Source organism: Rhinolophus hipposideros (assembly GCF_964194185.1).
Source record: "Rhinolophus hipposideros genome assembly, chromosome: 22".
Classification (NCBI taxonomy): Eukaryota; Metazoa; Chordata; class Mammalia; order Chiroptera; family Rhinolophidae; genus Rhinolophus; species Rhinolophus hipposideros.
The window spans coordinates 19,973,062-19,994,206 of record NC_138068.1 but is presented as its reverse complement, the minus strand read 5'-3'; the positions used below and the strand labels follow the sequence as shown (position 1 = coordinate 19,994,206).

General features: G+C 45.4%; 1 protein-coding gene across 1 annotated transcript in view; it reads right to left on the bottom strand.

Annotated features, from left to right (window-relative positions):
• Positions 1-972: 972 nt before the first annotated feature.
• Positions 973-21,145, bottom strand: part of UQCC1 (ubiquinol-cytochrome c reductase complex assembly factor 1) — a 92,743-nt gene continuing 72,570 nt past the window's right edge. The window contains exons 8-10 of the mRNA XM_081033588.1: positions 14,142-14,219; positions 4,494-4,607; positions 973-1,585 (exon numbers count right to left, since the gene is read on the bottom strand). Coding sequence (XP_080889714.1) covers positions 1,451-1,585; positions 4,494-4,607; positions 14,142-14,219 — 327 coding nt within the window. The 3' untranslated portion in view covers positions 973-1,450. The remainder of the gene's footprint in view (positions 1,586-4,493; positions 4,608-14,141; positions 14,220-21,145) is intronic.

The window sequence follows — 21,145 nt, the reverse complement described above, 5'->3', positions numbered from 1 at the left end:
TGAATTAATGTGCAGAGTTGGGAGCCAAAATCTGTTCCATTAATTTTTCCATCCATTCCAGGAGCAGTTAGGTACACACAGTAAAGTTTATTTTGGTGCATGGTATACTTCACTCCATTAAAAATAAATTAATCAGCAAATTCCTGCCTGGCTCAGCTCTGGTTTATGTAAATAGTGCCCAGCTGTAATGAGTTACAAGGTGTTATTATCTCACACACACAGAGGAGGCTTCACTCTAGAGCTCCGTTCGCAACAAAAGCATCTTAAATAAACTCAGAGAAGGCGGTTTGATTTGTAATGTTTTCACAGAAGTGGGATATACCTCACCCATATAGAGTTTCTTTATATGACTCATTTTATAGCAAGTTAAATGAAGGAAGTTTGATGGGGGGGAGGGAGGGGCAATATGGTTCCCCGCCCCCTTTCTTCAAGTTAAAGAAAATCCCCCAAGAGATGACCCATACTCAGAGGGAGGAGGGGACTGGGCCTCAAGTGCTCAGACTGAAGTGGCTCCGCAGCACGCGCTCCAGGAGTTGGGAAGGGCGTAGAAAGGTGGGCACGGGGCTGGGTCCTGGGAGGGTACAACTAAGCCAGGAAGAATGTTCTCTTTTCCCCAGTATCTCATATAAGGTGGGAAGCAAGAGAGGGCAGACACCATGTTCCTCACCTGGTTCACTGAAGGGTGACAAAAGGTCCTTTGTTCTTGAGGCCTCTATCCAAATGACTTGGGAGATGACAAGCCCTTGGCCATCAGAGGCCTCTGGGGCCCCAGATGACGGGGGCTGGCAAGCTGTGGCGTGGCCGTAACAGTGACGTCTCCATGAACTGAAGGCAGAAGCAGCAGGAGACCCTCCTGACCCTCTCCCCATCGCCGTCTCAGAGTTCCCCATGCCTGCACTCCTCAGCTTATAGCATCTGCCACCTTAGATAAGTTTCTAAAAGACCCTGGAATAAAGAAGAATCATGGCAGAGTGAAGTCTCTGTTTCCTTTAATGGCCAACTCAATCTCAAGGCTCAAAGCCAGGGCACAGAGCATAGTTAACCTGTCTTGACTCAGCAGCATTACGAACAACTCCTAGGCCACAGTGGGCCCTTGGTGGGGGTGTTGCCTTTCTAGCCTTCTCCATCCCTTCTGTGGCCTTTGGGAAACGCTGTCAATCACAAGGCTGCTAGAGGGCACTCGGGAATGTGTGCTGGGAGCTCCTGCTCAGGGCTTCTCTTGAGGAAGAGGACACCCCAGAAGAGCTTCTTCTAGCACTGTACCCAACTAGGTCAGATTCCTGGGCACACACTAAGAGGAAAATCAACACAAATGGGGCCAGGTATTTGACAGATGCTGTTCGTAGGTCAGTTCGGGCCATTCTTCAGGGTCCTGAGCCAAACAGGCACCTCTCTCCTGGCGGTTCCTCAAAGCCAGCTGGCCAGCTCTTTCTTCAGAGGGACAAGCCTATCAAAGACCCTCGTCGTTATAAACTGGGGAATGGGGCTTCAGGATGCTCTGAGGATTCTTCTCCACCAGAGGGCGCCAGCTGACCTCCCCTGTCAGAAGCAGGTCCTCACCATTCATGGAGTCCAGGTACTGAATCTGCAACAGGGACAGCAGGAAACAGGAAAGGAACAGGGCAGGACAGACGTGAGGTGGCATAAGGAATCGGCTTTCCAAAGGAGAGTGGGAAGGGGGCATGAGCGAACTTCTGACTATCCCAGGCCAAGGGATGCTGGGGGTGTGAGGGGGGAGAGCGGGGCGCACGGAGAACGACCTCTGATCTCCCCGATTAAGTCACTGAGGAAACTCTTTAGGAAATTCCCCATCATGCCTCTGAACAGACACACAGACATACAAGCCCTGACTTTCAGGACTGAAAGACTTCTAGGGACAATGTATCAGGAGGAGACATGTCCTTGAGGTAGGTGTGTGTGTGTGTGTCCATCCATTCAGAGTAGCAATGGTACCCAAGGCAAGCCAGTCCCCTTGTCTGAGATTTAAGTTTCCTGGTCTGAGAGAGGGGTAGTAACCTGCACCCCACAGGACTTACGACAAGATTAAATGACAGAACATGTGTACACTGCAAGTCACTGGAACTTTTTTCGTTTTAACAACGTACATCTTTAGTGAGCTTTGACCCCTTAGTTGGTTGGTCCTGACTCTGGTCAGTGGGTTTCATCCCTCTAGGATGGATGGCTGGGGAGTTTATGCCCCTGAACAGCTCTGCAGAGAGGGGACACCGGTGACGGAGAACAGGAACGGCTGCAGGGGAGGTGTGGTCAGGCAGTTCTGCAAGAAGCAGGTGATCTAATGAGTGGCTGAGTCTCAGGAGATACAGACGGTCCCTGGGAGGAGTCCCCAAGCTGCTGCTAACAAGGGGGGGCAGGGGCCAGAAGAATGAGAAATGCTTGAGTGGCCAGGCAAAATCTAGGGTGAGAGCTGGATCAGAGCAGGGGTCAGCACTGGATACGGAAAGATGAGGCTCCATTTGGGGGTGAGAAGGCATTTGGAGGCTAAGGGGAGGGGGCAGGAGTCCAGAGGCCCCATCTTAGGCCTTGGGCCATCTCCCTCTTCCAAGAATTCCTTTACTCCTGTTGTTTTCCTCTTCAGGCTGCTGACCCTCGAACCGCACCCGTCTCTCACACGTGCCTCAGGTCTAGATGCCACATGTTCTGCTGTCCTCCAGTGCAAGATCAACTGGCCCATTACCTTCCCTAAAGCCACTCCTCTTTCCATCTACTCCATTTCTCTCCCTAAGGCCACCACTACGCGCATCTCCTGGGATGGAAATCTCAACACGACCTGTGACTGGGTCTCGGGCCACCTACCACACCAACCAGCACCGGTGCCAGACTACCGTTTGCTCAGCTTCCTGGTCTCCCCGATCCCCTCATTCAGACTTAGTCCCTCCTTTCTTTGGCCTCCACAGCACTCTGTTCCTACCTGTGTCACCTCACAGACTGACTGATTCCATGTTCGCCTTGTGTCTGCCCAGCTCTATGACTCCTGGAGGGCAGGACGAGGATTTATTAATCTCTGCTTTGTGAACAGTGCCTGGCACCGTAGGTGCTCTGAAGGTTTGCTGATGGAACTGAGTCCCCAGAAAAGCTCTACACTTCCCTGAGAGTCCCATCACTGTTTTCCTGATGCCTGCCTCTTGCTGGGGCAACATGGAACTTCTCGTAGAGGCACTGGGATGGCAGCCCCTTCCTTTAGGACCCACAGAGAGGTCCCAGCTGTGTCCTTGTTGTGGCCCCTGGCACAAGCCCACCACAGCAACTGGAAACATTGGGCTGGTCCCTCAGAAAACGCAGCATTTGCTTTGCCTATTGCTACTCCTGTCTGAGGGCGAGTCCAGTCAACAGTGGTGAGTCTCAGAATTCTCTGTGGGTGGGGTCCTCTGGCCACAGTGCCTTCTCTCTGGCTCTGGTAGATCTGAAGAATCTACCAGAAGTCCTGGCTTTGGGGGTTCTCTCCCCTTTGGGTCTGAAGAGCCTCAGTATGTAGCTTTTCCAGCAATCAACCAGCAAGACTGGTGCTGTTGACCGTCTTCTCTTCAAGAACCAGAGCCTAGCTTTCCATTTTCTGGTTGTTGGGGCCATGGACACAGGTGAATAAGAGAATAATTATGGGGTTAGGCCCCTTTAGCTCCAGGGGCCAGGTCCATGAAAAAAAGGTGTGACTCATGGGACAGCCTGAGCTGATGAGCCGTCTGGAGCAGCTAAGGCCTCCAGTGGCTACATGAATCACCCGGCTTAGGGTTCTAGGCCAGCTGTGTAGGCTGACTCACTGGGAGACCCTGGAAAAGCCTCTATGTTTCTCTTCCTTGCCACTCAGCTCATTCATCTATAAATGAATACAAGATGATGGGGCAGAGAGATCACAGAGTGAATTGAGGAAAACTAGTTAAGCAGTCCTCACTCTGGAGCTTTCTCCTAGAAACCTGCGTGTCAGAAAGCCCTGGAGAGCCAGAGGGGTGAGGAACGAAGTGGCGGGACCCTACTTGACTATGCATAGCAAGTACACCGTGGAAAGAAGCTTAAGGGGTCTGTGGCATGCTGCCTGGAACCCAGACCTGTCAGAAATCAGGAGCAGGAAATATGAATCCTGAAGCTCACAGAGGGTACAGACTGGGGCTACAGTGGGTGGCTGCACTGCACCCCATTGCCCATATTTTACAGGACTGTGTGCCCAGGTTCTAGCATAGCACTTGGCATGCAGAAGGTAATCAATGTGTAGTGAATGAATGACTAAAAGTTTCTGAAAGCAGAAGACTACTTGGTGCCTTTCCTTCCATTCCCATTCCCTGACCTCTTGCCTAGCTCACGGTGGATACACAGAAGGTGCTCTTCATTGGTGCCCAGTGCTGAAATAATTTGGTCAGAATTACTTCAGACTGGCCTCTGGGAACTCAGCCTCTCAGGATCCTCTGACAGTCCAGCACCGGCAGACATCAGGAAGGACAGCTTTCCATGAGATTCTGGAGAGGAGGGGAAGGGCCACTCACCTGTTTCCTCACATATTCCACCAACAATTCAAGTTGTCGAGGGTCTTCACATTTCTGGTTGAAGAAGGTTCTCCAGAGGGCAGCAGCCAGCCCATGATCATCTGAAAGAATCCCCTGGAACACAGAGTACAACTGGTTTTCCGAGGAGTGTGGAAGAGCCATGATACAAAAGCTGGGGATATTTTGAACATGTCAGTAACCCAAGAATTGGCTCAGGACATTACAGATACTACAAAAAATGGAGAAGATACATAGAGCTGGAAGTGGTCTTCAGAGAGCACCTGGTCCAACTTTTCATTAAAATATATAAATACAGAGAAGAACATGAGACCCAGAAGGGCTGAGTGACTGGCTAAGGTTGACGCAGAGATGCGACTCATGTCTGGTCAATCCTCCCAGGTCACCGCTCCCTCTACGCCACAGCACTGCACCCAGGCAACACTTGAGAGGCTAAGAAGAGAAATAGTAGCAGCTGTGGTTCCATTGCTCTCCTCAAGGCATGGGCTCGAACTATTTTAAGTGTGTATTTTTCCCCAGGAACAGAGGAGGGCGTGGACTGCACCTTCTCTCCTGGGCCAAGGGTGCACATCTGCAAGGAAGCTGGCCCTTTGGGAAAGGAAACTAGGTACCTTGGCCTCAGTTACCCAGCTCTGGGCTGGCCCAGCCTCTAAGTAGAGGAACAGAACAGCCTGTTTGGCAGGACTGCCGGGGGTCACAGAGAATGCTCCGAGCCTGTGTGCATGCGTGCCTATATTGTCTCTTCCGGCACAGAGGAGACCTCTGTTGAGAAGTCCAAATATCACAGAGGCTAATCAGCAGCTGGGCCATGGACTAGGGCCATTTTCTAGCTTGGACCTCTAAGGGAGGGCAGGGGGAGGGTCTTGCTTCCTGGATAAGGGGGACTGAAGGGAAAGGCCCAGAGAAGTTGCTCTGTCCAGGTGCCAAGGTAGTGTGTGGAATAAGAAAAAGTGCTGACTGGGAGTTAGACGGCTGGAGCAAGTCCTAGTTCTGCCATTGCCAAGCTCAGAGATGGTGGGCAATTCACTAAATCTGAGTCTCAACTTTCTCATCTATAAAATAGAAATGAAAATACTTGCCCTTCTCACAGCATCCTTGAATTTATAAATGTAAGATAATGTCAAGGTGTTTTAAGTGCAATATATCAGATACAAAGATTAAGAGCTTGCTTTGGCAGGCAGCTGTGGATATAGTTGAAACAACAGTGCAATCTGGGGATCAGACCACCTGAGTGCAAATGGCAGCCCTGTCACCTGATAGCTCTGCAGGCTTTGGAAAGCCACTAGCCCTCCCTGAGCCTCATGGGCTAAACAAGCATAACAATACCCATCCCACGGAGTTGTTGCAGGAATTAAGAGAGGTAATGGCCATGAAAGGTCCTGAAAGTGGTAAATCATTACACAAAGACCCAGGACCATTTATTCGACTTATGCTGTGGGCTGGCCTCTGGGGCATCGCAGTACATGAAGTCTGGCTTTAGTTCTGCTGCCAGGAAGGGCCGTGTCCCGTATGGGGTACTGACAGTTTTGTGGGAAAACAGTCCACCTGTTCCAAATGCCTCTGCTAAACACCCCTAAAATTCCACCACTTGAGAGACTGTCCTGGCACAAGGGCCAAGTCAGGAAAACCAGCTTCTTCCGGTAGATGGGGATAAGAGCCAAGGACAAGCTCAGGCACAACACCGTTTTCCAAGCTATTTGCTAACACAACAGCCTGCCTGTGTCTGAAGTGCCCTGGGCACATGCCGGAGTGCTGCTGGCAGCGACCCACGTGTGCTACGCGGGAAGGAATCGAAGTTGGAGCAGGTATTCTGAGGACTTAGAGATGAGCACAGAGCACAGGACAGCAGAAGCCTGGGAGTCATGGCCTGCTGTAAACAGGCAGCCTCGCGGTGGGTGAGATGGCTGGGAAGGGGCTAACCCACAATCAGTTCCTGGGCTGTCAGAAGGAAAAGGATGACTCAAGACTCTGATGAGCAGTGATAGCAGCCTTACTATTCCAGACGGCCGGAATTTCTGGATCCTAATGACTATGTATGCCAGGAAGAACAGGTATTATTATCCCCATTTGAAAGAAAAGTAAACTGAGGCTTAGAGGTTATCTAGCTAAGTGGTGGTAGAACTAGGACCAGAATGCACTGGTGAGGTCAGGGGATGGTGCCTGACTAGATCCAGAGTGCAAGTGCAGTAAAAATGGCTGAATAAATCCACAAAGCCAGCTTCAACCTTCTTGCCACCATGCTGCTAAGATATCAGTGAAAACAAATGGGAGACTGGTCTGAGAGAATATGAATTTCAAAACTAGGAAGCAGGAAAGGAAAAACGGTGTGTGAGAGCCAAATATTAGGTTGCATGGCAATTTTCCCACAATCTACTAGGGTGCCTACTTGTTTTCCCTCACGATACAGTCCAAGCATCCATCAGGAAAATCAAGACACCTAGGTCTAGAATAACTGAGAGGACGCCAAAGGGCCTGTCCTGGCTCTGGTTAATAATTAAGGGTGTAGAGTAGCAGTTTCCCTCAGTGAAGACTGACTTGACACTACTACGTGCTTAACATGATGCTAAGAACACAGAATCACAGCAAAATGGTCTCAGCTCACGGGCAGCTTGCAATCTAGTTGAAGGAACAAAGCTAATGCACATCAAACGGCAGCACAGAATTCAATCCTGGAGAATGAGCAAATGCTAATCTGTATAGGGAAACTCTGAGGTATACTTTGTACATGGCTGGCTCATTTTCCTTTTTTTTGGTGATGGAGCTAATTACATTTAAAGTTTTTTTTTCCACTGACAGTTGACATACAATATTGTATAAGTTTCTGGTGTACAACATAGTAATTAGACATTTATGTAACTTACAAAGTGATCAACCCCAATAAATCTAGTACCCATTTGACACCATACGGTTATTACAATATTACTATATTATTTATGCTCTACTTTACATCCCCATGACTACTTTGTTACTGTCAATTTATACTTCTTAATCCCTTCCCCTTTTTCACCCACCCTCCCCCCGTTCCCAGTTGGCAACCATCAAAATGTTCCTGTACCTATGAGTTTGTTTTGTTCTTTAGATTCCACATAGAAGCAGAATCATATGGTATTTGTCTCTCTGTCTGACTTACACCATTCAGCACAATACCCTCTAGAGCCATCCATGTTGTTGAACATGGCAAGATTTCATTCTTTTTTACAGCTGAGTTATAGTCCATATATATATATATGTATCACCTCTTCTTTATCCATTCATTTATTGATGGACACCTAGGTTGCCTCATGTCTTGGCTATTATAATTAATGCTGCAATGAATATATGAATGTACATTCCCTTAAAAGTAGTGTTTTGGGTTTCCTTGGATAAATACCCAGAAGTGGGATTACTCGGTCCTTCTTTGTCTCGTTATAGCCTTTGTTTTAAAGTCTATTTTGTCTGGTATAAGTATTACTACCTCACCATTTTTTTTTTCTGTTTCCATTTTCATGAAATATGTTTTTCCATTCCTTTAGTTTCAGTCCCTGTGTGTCTTTCAATCTGAAGTGAGTCTCTTGTAGGCAGCATATGTAAGGATCTTGTTTTCTGATCCATTCAGCCATGCTATCTTTTGATTAGAGCATTTAATCCATTTACATTGAAAGTAATTGTTGATAGATATGTAATTATTGCCATTTTATCATTAATATTTTTTAGGTTTTTTTTCTTCTAATTGAAGAAGTCACTAACATTTCTTGTAATGCTGGTTTGGTGGTGATGAACTCCTTTAGCTTTTTGTCTGGGAAAACTCTATCTGTCCTTCTATTCTAAATGATAGCTTCGCTGGGTAAAAAATCTTGGTTGTAGGTCCTCACTTATCACCACTTTGAATATTTCATGCCAACCCCTTCTGGCCTGCAAAGTTTCTGCTGAGAAATCAGCTGACAGTCTTATGGGAGCTCCCTTGTAGATAACTAACTGCTTTTTTTTTTTGCTGCTTTTAAGAATCTTTGTCTTTAAACTTTGGCATTTTAATTATGATGTGTCTTGGTATGGGCCTCTTTAGGTTCAACTTGTTTGGGACTCTGCACTTTCTGGGCTTGTGTGTCTATTTCCTTTGCCAGGTTAGGGAAGTTTTCCGTCATTATTTCTTTAAATAGGTTTCCAATTCCTTGCTCTTTCTGTTCTCCTTCTGGTAGCCCAATAATGCAAATGTCGGTACACTTGATGTTGCCCCAGAGGCACTCCGTCCCTTAAATTATCCTCATTTTTTTTGGATTCTTTCTTCATTTTGCTGTTCTGATTGGGTGTTTTCTGCTACCTTAACTTTTGAATCACTGATTTGATGCTCTGCTTCATCTAATCTACTGTTGATCCCTCTAACGTATTCTTTCTTTGTTATGGTAGTCTTCATTTCTGACTGGTTCTTTTTGATGTTTCCTATCTCTCTGTTAAAGTTCTCTTTGAGATCAGCGAGCATCCTTACATCAGTGCATTGAACTCTTGTGTCTGGTAGATTGCATGTCTCCCTTTTTAGTTCTTTTTCTTGAACTTTGTCCTGTTCTTTCATTTGAGACATGTTTGTCTCCTCACTTTGGCTGCCTCAGTGTTTGTTGCTATGTAGGGCTACTATGTCTCCCAGCCTTAATAGGGTGGGCCTTATGTAGTATGTGTCCTGTGGGGCCCAGTCATGCAGTTTCCCTGGTCACCTGAGGCAGGTGTTTCCCTTGTGTCAGTTGTGCATGCCCTCCTGTTGTAGTTGAGACTTGGTTGCTGTTTGCATGTCAATGGAAGGGATTAACCCTCAGGCTGATTATTGGTGAGGACTGGCAGAGACTACAGTGGGAGCTGTTGTGCAGAGGCTGACACTACAGAGCAGGATTTGCTCTAGCAGTGCTCCAGTGCCTGCCCAGTCTGCTCTTTGGGTGTGCCGTCTGCAGAGGCAGCTGGGTGGTGCTCTGGCTCAATCTAACATTGGCCACCCAGTGTGCTGGCCCCAGGGCCTTCAGGGAGGGGCCCCACCACAGGCCAATTTCAGCTGCAACCTGTGCCGCCCGGGGCCACCTGGCATGATCCACAAAGAAATCTGCAAATGGCAGCCACCCACACTGGGCTTGGAGGTGTCTGGGAGAGGCCAAGCCTTGAACTAAGTCTGGCTGCCAATGGTGCTAGGCTTGTGCTGTTCAGCAAGAGGTATGGGGCATGCTAAGGCCAGATGCTGCTTGTTTGGGGTTTGTGAACCTTTAAGAAATTTTAGGAAAGTCCGCAGCATGAGTCAAGACAGGCCATTTGTACTGAAAAGCCACTGGAAGAGGCGTGGGTGGATCCACAAGTTGGGTGGGATGAGATCTCAGGGAATCACCAAGGTGGGGCGAACATTGTTAGCCAGGTTTATGGAGACTCAGATATGGCAGCTGCCTGTGTTTGCACATCAGGAGTGGGGGAGAGCTCAACAAAGAAAAAATGGATTCTGCCAGCACTTCTATCTGGGAGAAAACTGCTCTTCCAGCACTCGTCCTGAAGCCAGACAACTCTGTTCCTCACCCCTCCCCCTCTAAATCCCCCTATGTCCCTGGCACCTTTTGAGCTGTTGCTCCAATGTTGGAGCTCAGAGCAAGTGAGTCCGTCAGTAAGTAAGTCTGTGAATGGGCCCTTTAAGAAGAGCACCTGGGACTCTAGCAGCCCTCAATCTCACTCTGCCACAATCTCCACTGGTTTTCACAGTCAGAAATTGTAGGGACTTCTCTTCCCAGCACTAGATCCATAGGCTGGGAAGCCTGGTGTGGGGCTGGGACCTCTCGCTCTTCCACAGTGACCTCTGCAGCTGAGATATCTCTCTCCCCCCTTTTTTTTTTAAGTTTTTTTGGGGAGGGGGAACAGGACTTTACTGGGGAACAGTGTGTACTTCCGGGGCTTTTTTCAAATCAAGTTGTTGTCCTTTCAATCTTAGTTGTGGAGGGCGCAGCTCAGCTCCAGGTCCAGCTGCCATTGTTAGTTGTAGGGTGCACAGCCCACCATCCCCTGCAGGAGCCAAACTGGCAACGTGTGGTTGAAAGTATGCGCTCCAACCTACTGAGCCATCCAGGAGCTCAGCAGCAGCTCAGCTCAAGGTGCCGTGTTCAATCTTAGTTGCAGGGGGCGCAGCCCACCATCCCTTGCGTATCCCAATTCTTAACCACCACACGCGTGTGGGACCAGCCTGTTCTGCCTCTCAGTCCCTCCTACCAGTTTCAAGGTGGTTTCCTCTGTATGTCCTTAATCGTAGGAATTCTGTTCAGCTAGACTTCAGCGATTCTCAATGATGGTTATTCTGTAGTTTAGTTGTAATTCTGATGTGGTCGTGAGAGGAGGCAAGCACAGTGCTTACCTACTCCACCATCTTGACTGGAAATCCCGGGCTCCTCATTCCTGAGTCTTAGCTTCTATGACAACTCTTCAGAGACCTTCCCAGTCCACACTACATACATTCCCCTTGTTATTCTCTATCACTGCATTCCATTTATAATTACTTACTTGTTTACTGCCTATCTCCCCATTAGAAGGTAGGCTCCAATGGGAAAGAACCAGACCATGTTTGTTTTATTCACCAATATACTCCCAGTGCATCACACATGGTAGGCACTTAATAAATAACTTTTAAATTGATGGATGGATGGATGCTGAAATTCGGAGTAAAAAAAGAGATCTAGAGAGGTCAGGGAAAGCTCTGTGGGAAAGGGGGCCTTCAGGAATGGAGCATATTTGGAGAGTTACATGACATTCTAAGCAAGACAGAATAATTTTAGTTCACTAAATATTTACAGAGGGGTTGCCTATAAGGTGCCAGGCTTTGAACCTGGTTGTCAGGGCCAAAGCTGACAGACTCAGCTACTATCTTTTATACCTGGTTGTCTAGAATAGCCTCAATCAGGCACAGCATGTCTATGGGGCAGTGAGGCAAATGGCCTCACTTAGAAGGCTACACATTGGCAGGCAATGAGAGTTTAATAAATGTGGATAGGACTTGTCACAATGGGGACCGTTCACAGAAGGCCTGAAGTTCCATGGAAAACTTTGGACCTAATATTGCAGAAAACAGGAAGGTTCCAAAAGTGTCTAGGGTGGGGGCATAATCCAGGAAAGATTCTAGGAAAAGGGTACTACATAACAGCACTGTCCACTTGAAATTTCTGATGATGGAAATGTTCTACAGCTGCACTGTCCACTACAGTAGCCACCAGCCACATATAGCTCTTGAACACCTGAAATCCAACTAGTGAAACTGAGGAACTGAATTAATTTTAATTTAATGAATTTAAATCAAAATAGCTGCATGTGGCTAGTACTGGACAGCACAGCTCTAAGACCTTGTGACTCCCAGTGTGGTTTGCAGAATTGCTGCATCCATACCACCCGCAGCTTGTTAACAATGCAGAATCTCAGGCCTCACTTCAGACTTGCTGAGTCAGAATCAGAATTTTACCGAGGTCTCCAGATGATCCGCATGCATATTAAAATTTAAGAAAAACCATTCTAGATTTGCATATTAAAATTACCTGGGAAACTTTTACAATTACAGATGCCTACCTATACCAGTTAAATCAGAACTTTTGGGGCATAGAACCCAAATTGATATTCTAAAAAGTGTCCCAGGTAATTAGTACATCTCCCAAACTTTCCCACTCTTAAGAGTTATCTGGGCTACTTGTCGAAATACCAGGCCCCACTCCTATTGATCTGGAATCTTCAGAGAGGTTCTCAAAAATTAGATTTAAAAAACACCCCTGGTGACTTGTGATCAGTCAAATGTTTGTAAGGTGGCTCTGCCAAAATGGACTAGGATGGAGGACGGAGAAGAGACACAATTCAGAACCTCTTTATTAATACTGAACGGAATCAACTGAGCCATCTGCAATAAAGATCTCAAAAAAATGTTAATAGAGACTTATACTGCTTCAATTCTAAGCCTCATTTTTTATACACTGTAAGGTTTCTGAAGTCAGAATGCATCTCATTTAACAACTGATGTATAGATTTAAGCAGTGTTTCAACTCCCATCCCACTCCTACAAAGCTCATGTTAAATTAACGATGGGTGTTGTATGCAATCTAAATTGCTCTCTTATAACTGAGGATATCTGGTGGTTTGGGAATCAGGAAATCTCAAGTTTAACTAGTGCTATGACCCTAAGCAAGTCATTTAACTTAATTTTTTTTGTAAGCTTATCTCCTGGCTTTAATTATTGTCTTCAGGCTGATAACATTTCCTCCAGCCTGAACTCTAGTTTCTTACTTTCATCCTTTTATGCATTTCCTCCTTTCCTCACTCTTCACCTACCACGTGCCACGCACCATATTACCCAATAGAAATACAAACACTGCCATTACCCAGAAGAAACCCCCACCCATCCAGGATGGCAGTTAACACTAATATAGCAAGAACTGTGGAGTCCAGGGAGGATGGAATGCACTGAGCCTGGGGAAGTTCTGGGACTGTTTCCCAGAGGGATGATAAATCTGGAGGTAACCACAAAATGAGCATAAAAACACATGGTTTATTAAAAAGATGAGGTATGATGAATCCTGGTGGTGTGCACACAGGTGTTCATTACACCATTCTTTTAGCTTTTCTATGTGTTTGAAATTCCCATAATAACACGGGGAAAAAGATGAGACAGATGCTACAACATGGATGAAACCTGAAGACATTATATTAACTGAAATAAGCCAGACACAAAAGGACAAAAACTGTAAGATTCCACTTATATGAGGTATTTAGAATAGTCAACATCATAGAGACAGAAAACAGAATAGTGGTTACCAAGGGCTGTGGGGAGTGGAGAATAGGAGAACAGTATTTAATGGGTAGAGTTTCAATTTGGGCAGATGGAAAAAGTCTAGAGGTGGATGGTGGTGATGGTTGTACAATAATGTGAATGTACTTAATACCACTAAAATGTATACTTAAAAATGGTCAAATGGTTAAAATTTTGTTATGTATATTTTTTAATTAAAAAAGGATCTAAATGTTCTAATGTGTAAGAATGCCCAAGACATGTTCTTTAGTGAAAAAAGTGAGTTGCAGAATAGTGTGTATAGTGTTAACTCCCATTTGCATAAAGAAAATAAATACATAGGTGCTGGTGTATGGTGTATGCATAGATGTCTGGAAGGACACCCAACAGACTATTAACAGAGTTCTCTGGGGCAGGGAAGTTGGCAGGATAGGAAAGAGGCCTTCTATTTTCTACTTCAACCACTTAGGTACAGTTTTATGAATTTTTAAAATGAGTATGTACTGCTTTTATAATTAAAGCCAAAAAAGTGTGCGACTTTTCTGGCAGATGGCACTACTTACGTGTGTATGTCTTCCTCTCTCTAGGGGCACCAGGAACTACGAAAGGGACTGATTTGCCTTTGTTCCTCCATCTAGCTCCCCATAGGCACTCAATAAATGCTGACTAGTTGAATGACCTGTCCATATTATAAAATGCTCTCTTTCCCAAGCACAGGCAAACTAGGGCACATTCATTCTATTTGCCAATGAAAATGAGGAAATAAATACTAAGCCATAATGGCAGGCAGTGACAACTCCTGAAGGTCCGGTCAGAGGCTCTCATCAAAACCTCTGCTGGGGAGGCCACTGTTCAGCCTCAGGCTTAGCAAATGATCTTACCTCATCGTATCCCAAGATTGCTGCATAGAAATTATTTGTCATAACCATCATGTTCTTCTTCAGGATATACGGGTTAACCTACAGAAATAAAAATGGCAAAAACGAAAGTATGAAAGAAAGGAACACACCAAATAGTAGGATCTTCGGCTTTTAGCTCTCACACACTCTTAGTAGAACAAAGAGAGAGGGTCTCAAATATGTCAAGTGCCAGTCCATCCCCATTTCCCTGATCTGTCAGGGTACTCCCCAGACTGACAGCTTCTTTTAGGTTTTGATGCCAAATTACACAAAGCAGGAACTCAGTTTAATGAACTGAGCCCCAATTATGTGTCAGGTTTTGTACTAGATCCTAGGAGCACAAAGTAGAAGAAACAGCTTCTTGACTGAAGGAGCACACAGGTTAGTATGGGAAAACAGACATGTAAGAACTACTGTTGACACTTGAACAACATGGGTTTGAATGGTGCCGGTCCATTTACACATAGATTTTTTTGCAGTAAGTACCTGTACTGTTTTTGATCCACAGGTGGAAATCTGCAGATGAACAAGGCCAAACGTATTTGTCTACGCCATTGTATAGAGGGCACTTGAGCACCCACGGATTTTGGTATCTGCAGGGGGTCCTTAAACTAATCCCATGTGGATACCGAGAGTAGTTAAGTTTTTGGGGAGTCAAAAGTTATACGTGGATTTTCGACTGAGCAGAGGGGGGGGCTCAGTGTCAGATTGTTCAAGGGTCAAGGGTAATCGTCCTACAATGTGTTGTCTCAAAATCTATTCCAAAAGGGGTGAACCATGAATGAATTTTAGGATAAATGGTCTCTGCTTGGGGGACTGGGGAAGAGTTCTCTAGGAGGCCATGTTTAAGTGGAACTCAGAGGTGGAGCCTGACAGTGAGGGGTGGAAGAGAGGAAGGACATCCTAGACAGAGGGAACATGGAGTACAAAGGTGCAGAGGCAGGAAAGAAAATCTCGGGAGTACCAGGGAGGGTGAATGGGCAGGAACATTAGAAAGACACATTGGGTCCAGGTTAGGAAATGTCTTAAGGACCACTCAATAGAGCTTATTGTGGTAAACGGACAGAAGAAGGAAGTGACAGAGGTGGGAAGAAGAGGAAGAGAGGCAGGATTCTGACAAGCTGAGGAGAAAGGGGAGACTCTAAGGCTATAGGGAGCAGGGGAGAATAAGATGGGCTGAAGTAGTAAGATCGTTACTGTTAAGAGACTATTTTAGGAATGCAATTCCAGTGAGAGAGTGGAGACCCTGGTACAATTCCTCTCAGAGAAGGGCCAGCAGAGCCTTCCGAGCCTAGAGTGGAGTTCACTGAATGTCTTCAATGGGGTAAAACTTTGGCCTCTAGGAATATGACCTCCAGGAATATGCTTGAGGGCACGACCCAGCTTTCATTCCTCTCTGGGATTCCAGCAGAAAGCCTGGTGTGATGTGTAATGTTTAGTAACGACTCATGGAGTATTTAAACTAACAAGTTTTAAAAACAACCAAAAGTCATTTGGACCCTGACCATAACCATGCCCGCCATCATCTCCTCCATTTACAGAGTACTGGTTAAGAGCCAGGTGCTCTATGGATATCATCTCCTCTAATCGTCGCTGGAACTCGAAGAGGCAGATGCTCTATAGTCACACTCGTACAGACACAGAAAACGGAGACTCAGATGGGAGAAGTGACTTGCCCTAGGTCCCACAGCAAATTAGTGATAAAGCTGAGATTAGCAGCCAGGTGAGTCTGATTCCAAAGTCTGTGCACCTTACATACCATCAAGTTTCTGCCTCCAGGAGGATAATTTTACTTTAGATCATAAATCAAAGACTGAGTGACTTAATCTCGTGGTGTATAACTGGTCTCTGCAGATGGTCACTTCACCATCTGCAGGACATTTCTGAAGAAGGGCCGAAAGGAGTAGTGAAGGATTTAGTTCAGGAAACCTGGGTTCACGCCATAATTCTGCTACACACATAGGATGTGATCTTGGGTAAGTCAAGTAACCTCTGAGTCTATTTTGTTGCCTTTTAAATATCCTACACACAGGGCTGGTTTGAAGAACAAACGAATTAGCATGTATTCATTCATTAATTCAATAATGCATGCTGAAAGCCTTGGTAGGCTGTGATGTACTCAGCAAATGCAAGGGATTATGAGTAAATACCTTCTGGTTTGTTTACATAAAACTGAAATCGGTTCCAATACTTTATAGTCAGGGATAATTTTCAACAAGAGAGAATTGTGAAGCTCAAGACTGGAAAATGTGAGATTGGGTGTAGGCTGGTAGTGCAATCCATGACCTTTCCCACCCATCTTCAACCCAGGCCAAATTAGCTACCATCCTTTGTGTTCCCAAAGCTCTCTGTCTAGAGTTGCTTGGTTTAGAGTTGCTTAAGGACCTGTCTCTCCCATTAGTCTGTAAACTACTCAAAGCACATAAGGTACTCTGTCTGAGTAATCTCAGCACCCCTGACACCCAGCCCAGGGCCTGGCCCAGAGCAGGGTTTACGACAGGCATGCTGAAGACCAAATCCTTACAAGGGCCTGACTGCCACACATAGCGTGGTCTAGCCAATGACACCCATTTGTTTGTTTCCTTTGTTTTGCTGCTTAGTACCTTCCATGTTTCTGAAATTTCAGAAACATATACTGCCCAACTTCCACTGCACCATCCTCCAGAATGGGCTGAGGTGAAAGGAGAGTCAAGGAACAAGCCAGAGCTAGAGTTCATTCCTTCCGTAATGTGAGGATAGGACTAGAGCCCGAACTTGTTGATACTCATTTGGGGGGCTCTCCCTACTCCTATCCTAGTTGTTCTCCTAATTGAACAAGAATAACCACAGCCACAAACGGACAATGTCAGAGGTGTCAAACACAAAGGCGGGAGTGTCTCCGAGGTAAACATATACTGAACCTCCTCACAGAGCTGGTTTATGGACCTGTTTAAAGACCTGTCTCTCCCACTAGTCTGGAAGCTACTCAAAGCGCATAAGGAACTCTGTTATGTGTTTTATCAAACCAGGAGACGTTAGAGCTGCAAGGGCCCTCAGAAATCACCTAGCTCACAATCCCTTTGAGGAAATGGTGAACTGAGACCCCAAAAAGAGAAGAGACTTGTCCAAAGTCACACATCAAGTTAGTGTCAGAGTGAGGATTAGAACTGGATTTCTGGATGAGTGCTTTTCCTACTTCACCATCTGCAGGACATTTCCAGAGATCAGCAACACATTAATCTGCAAACCACAGTTCTTGCTTTCCAGTAAGGTCTGTTTACATATGAACACACTTACTCCTCTCGGGATGTACCTGCATTCTGGCTGGCTATTGCCCAGGAGAACGGATAGCAGGAGTGCAATTCCTTATTAGTAAGGCTCCTCTGCCTCCTTGTCCTACATTCTAACTCTAGTGACCTGTGAGCTGCCTCTCCCCCTCACCTCTAGCTGAGAGATGGCAAGCTGCCACAGCTAGGAATGGTTTGCAGATATCATCACCCAGGCTGGATTAGATCATGAAAAGGGCCCTTCCTGGAAGAGGATGGAAGCTTGATCAGTGCAGACACATGATCTGTAGGCAACAGGTGAGCGTAAGTGAGAGCAGCTTCCTGAACTACTGGACTCACCCTGCTGGGCCCTTCTAGCCAGCCCATCAGCCAAGGGGAGCTGGATATTCCCTCTGGTGAACCTCTGTTGGGATTTTATTCTCTCACTTCAGCTTTTGTTTGCTGGTGTATAGGTTCTGTGTCCCCACTGCTGGAACATTCTACATGGAGCAGCACTCTGCCCATGAATATATAGATGGATAAACAGGAAGAGAAACTCCTCCCAGATAGTGTTGAGCTGTTTTCTTATTAAACTCTTATTCTTTCCATAATGCTTTGCTTTTTATAAAAACCCATACATACAGCACCACCACAAGGAAAAGGTTCCTTTTATATCAGTTACTCATATTTTCCCATTTATTTAAGCTATTAAAATTCATGCAGATATTTTATAAGCCATCAGGATTTGGTGACTGGTATTACTGAATGTTTAATAATAAACTAAACAGAAGAAATCAGAGGGTTAAATGATGACTGCAATTCCTGTAATGACTTAATTAAATTTTTATTGAGTACATAAACTATGATGTCATTTCTAGCCAACCCTGAGTCTGCTTTCCCAGCATGTCACAGGGTGGGAGCACTCAATAGGAGGCGAGGCTAAATGAGCAGCAAGTCTCAGCTGAAATGGGGAGGGGAGCAAGGCTCATGTAACACACTCAATAAATTATCCGTTCATTTTTAAACAAAGTCCATGAGTTATAATATATTTGCCATGCACTTTTTATGACATAATAAAAATGTTACCTTAAGGATTACTTAACACATACTACAAATGTTATAGCAGGGGCAGGCACAAGGGGCAAAGAAAACAAACATGAGCAGGCCAGGGACGGGTCCTGGAGTTTATGTCCCGGGGGAACAGCATAGTATATTAAAAAGGGAATGCAAAAAAAGGGAGGGGGGGGGAATGCAAGAGTTCAGGGTTACTAATCAGCCGATTAATGAATGAGACAACCAACAGGGAGCACGAGCAAAGCAATAATGAATCTTGCAAAGCACATGTTTAATTAATGTAGTATTCTCAAGGAGGAATATTAGCTTTAAAGAGATGCCAGTTCATTTGAGGCCAATTCACTGCCCTTTCCCCTTTTCGTTTATGTGACTGCTTAACAGAGGAACCAGATTATGTGGATGGGGGAACTGATGGAGGATCCAGTTTAAACTCCATGAGCGCTACAAAGTTCTTCACGATCTGCTCCTGATAGTCTTTCCTGCCTCGCCTCGTCCCACCTCCCCACTTTTATCTCACCCTTCACAGTAAACCACAAGCAAGTTCCACAAACATGTCATGTTCCCTGACAGTTAAGTGTACTGCTGCTGGGAATCCTCCTCCTTTCTTTATCCACTGGGATGCTAAGTCCTTCTTATCCTCTAACACGAAGCTTACAAATTTTACCTTCTACAAAGCTGCTTCTCTCCCCAGACTACAGGTGCCACAAAAGTGATCTGAGTCCAGCAACAGGTCCCATAACTCACCGTTTACCATGTGCCAAGAACTATGCTGAGAGTTTTATATGTATGAGCTCACTTAATCCTTCCCAACAACACTGTGAGATGGGTATTGTTACGATCCCTGCTTTAGAGAAAAGGAAACTGAGGTTTGGGAAGGTTAAGGTTACACAGCCAGGAAAAAGTGGGTCAAGATTAGAATCCATAGCAGTCTGACTCCAGCACTTATCTGTGTTGAACAAACACCCTCAATAATGCGGCTGACACTCTGTGTGCCCCACACCTCAGGTTATTTGTAGAGGCAAGCCTAAGAAGTGCTAGTCTGGTCTTGGGTAAACACAACTCAGGGAATCCCAATCCCGATGCTAGCTAGAGATGGACTAGCAGATGGGTCATCAGTGGCTAGTTAACTACTACATCCGACATCGCTAGTACAGCTGAGCCCCACTCCTGGGAAAACTAGGGGGAAATGGTGTAACTGTGCTGTGGGAGAATGGCAGGTTGGTATGGACAACACAACAACTGATGAGCATGAAAGTGAGAATAAGCTTTAAGGCGACCAGCTTGAGGCCAAGTTGCTAACAGTAGCAGGCTGGTCAGATTTTGTTAAAAGGAATGAATGATAAAAGGTGGCTAGAGTTGCTGACTGAAGCCTAAAGAACATATCAAATTCATCATACAGTTAAAACACAGTGCAAAAGATTGTGGGGCAGGTTTTAGTTGTCTTTCTAGTATCCAACAGTGTCATTAGCAATGCTTTGCAGAATCAACACAACAAGCCACAGACATTGCGTGGCAATAGGCTATGTGCACTGAACCTCGGCCAGCGTATTTCAATTTAAGGCCAGAAATTAATTCAGTGCACAGTATCATGTGAAACACAGAAACAGGTGAGAGTAAAAGGGAGAAAAGGGAGAGACCAAATACACACGTATGCACATAACACATTTACTTGCATTATGACTAAAAATATCTAAGGGTCTTTTAGTAATGATCACTAAATATAACAAATACAACTAACTCTAACTGTATGTGTGTGCATGTGTTAGTGTGTATGTGTGTGTGTGTGTGTGTGTGTGTGTGTATTAGAGATGGTACATGGTTAGCAAGCAGAAATGCAGAACCAGTAGCCTTAATTTCTGAATGGTCCCAAAGTACAGGAGCCTTTTCCTCAGGTTTGGAAAAGAGCCAATCAAGAGATAGCTGGCCTTGGAAATGACAGTCATTTAGCCACTTGACAAGGCATTCAAACACATCAGTAAGTCTGTAATCACACTGAAAAGAAGTTGATGAGGTATATGAAGATCAAACTATCACCCCAATTTAACCTTCTATTCCAGGACATACAGGTGAGAGGAAGATAACGCTACAGTCCACTCTGCTTTCTGAAGTTGTTGATTGGATCCCACATGACAAGTTTCATGCATAATCCACTTAGAGGGTCAACAGTGGCTTGAACAAGTCACTGTTTTAACAACAGCACTGATGGCACAAAATCCTAAAGGAAATAATGTTGGGGAAAGACAACATTCAGTGGGGGTCTCCACTGAAAATCTGTACTGATAATAATTATGATGGTAGTGGGAATAATAAGCATATATCACATTTGATTTGATAATGCTTTCACGTATATGATCTTATTTGGGCCTCACAATCATACTTTGCCCTCCAGCAGCTCATAGACTAACCGCTACTTCTGTCTTGATTCTATAAACAAGGAAACAGAAGCAAAAATGTGAAATGATTTGCCCCAATGTCGGGACTTTTATCTCAGACAACCAGTCCCTAAATCTAGTGTCTTCTCTGTACTGTCACACCTTTTGGCTTCGGATGAGTCATGTCAGAAATGGAGAGCCACACAAGCAAAAAGCTAAAATTGCTAATTTCGGTACTTTGGAAAACAAGGGTGAAAATCTGAGTTGTTGAAAAAGTATCCTAGAAACAAAATAA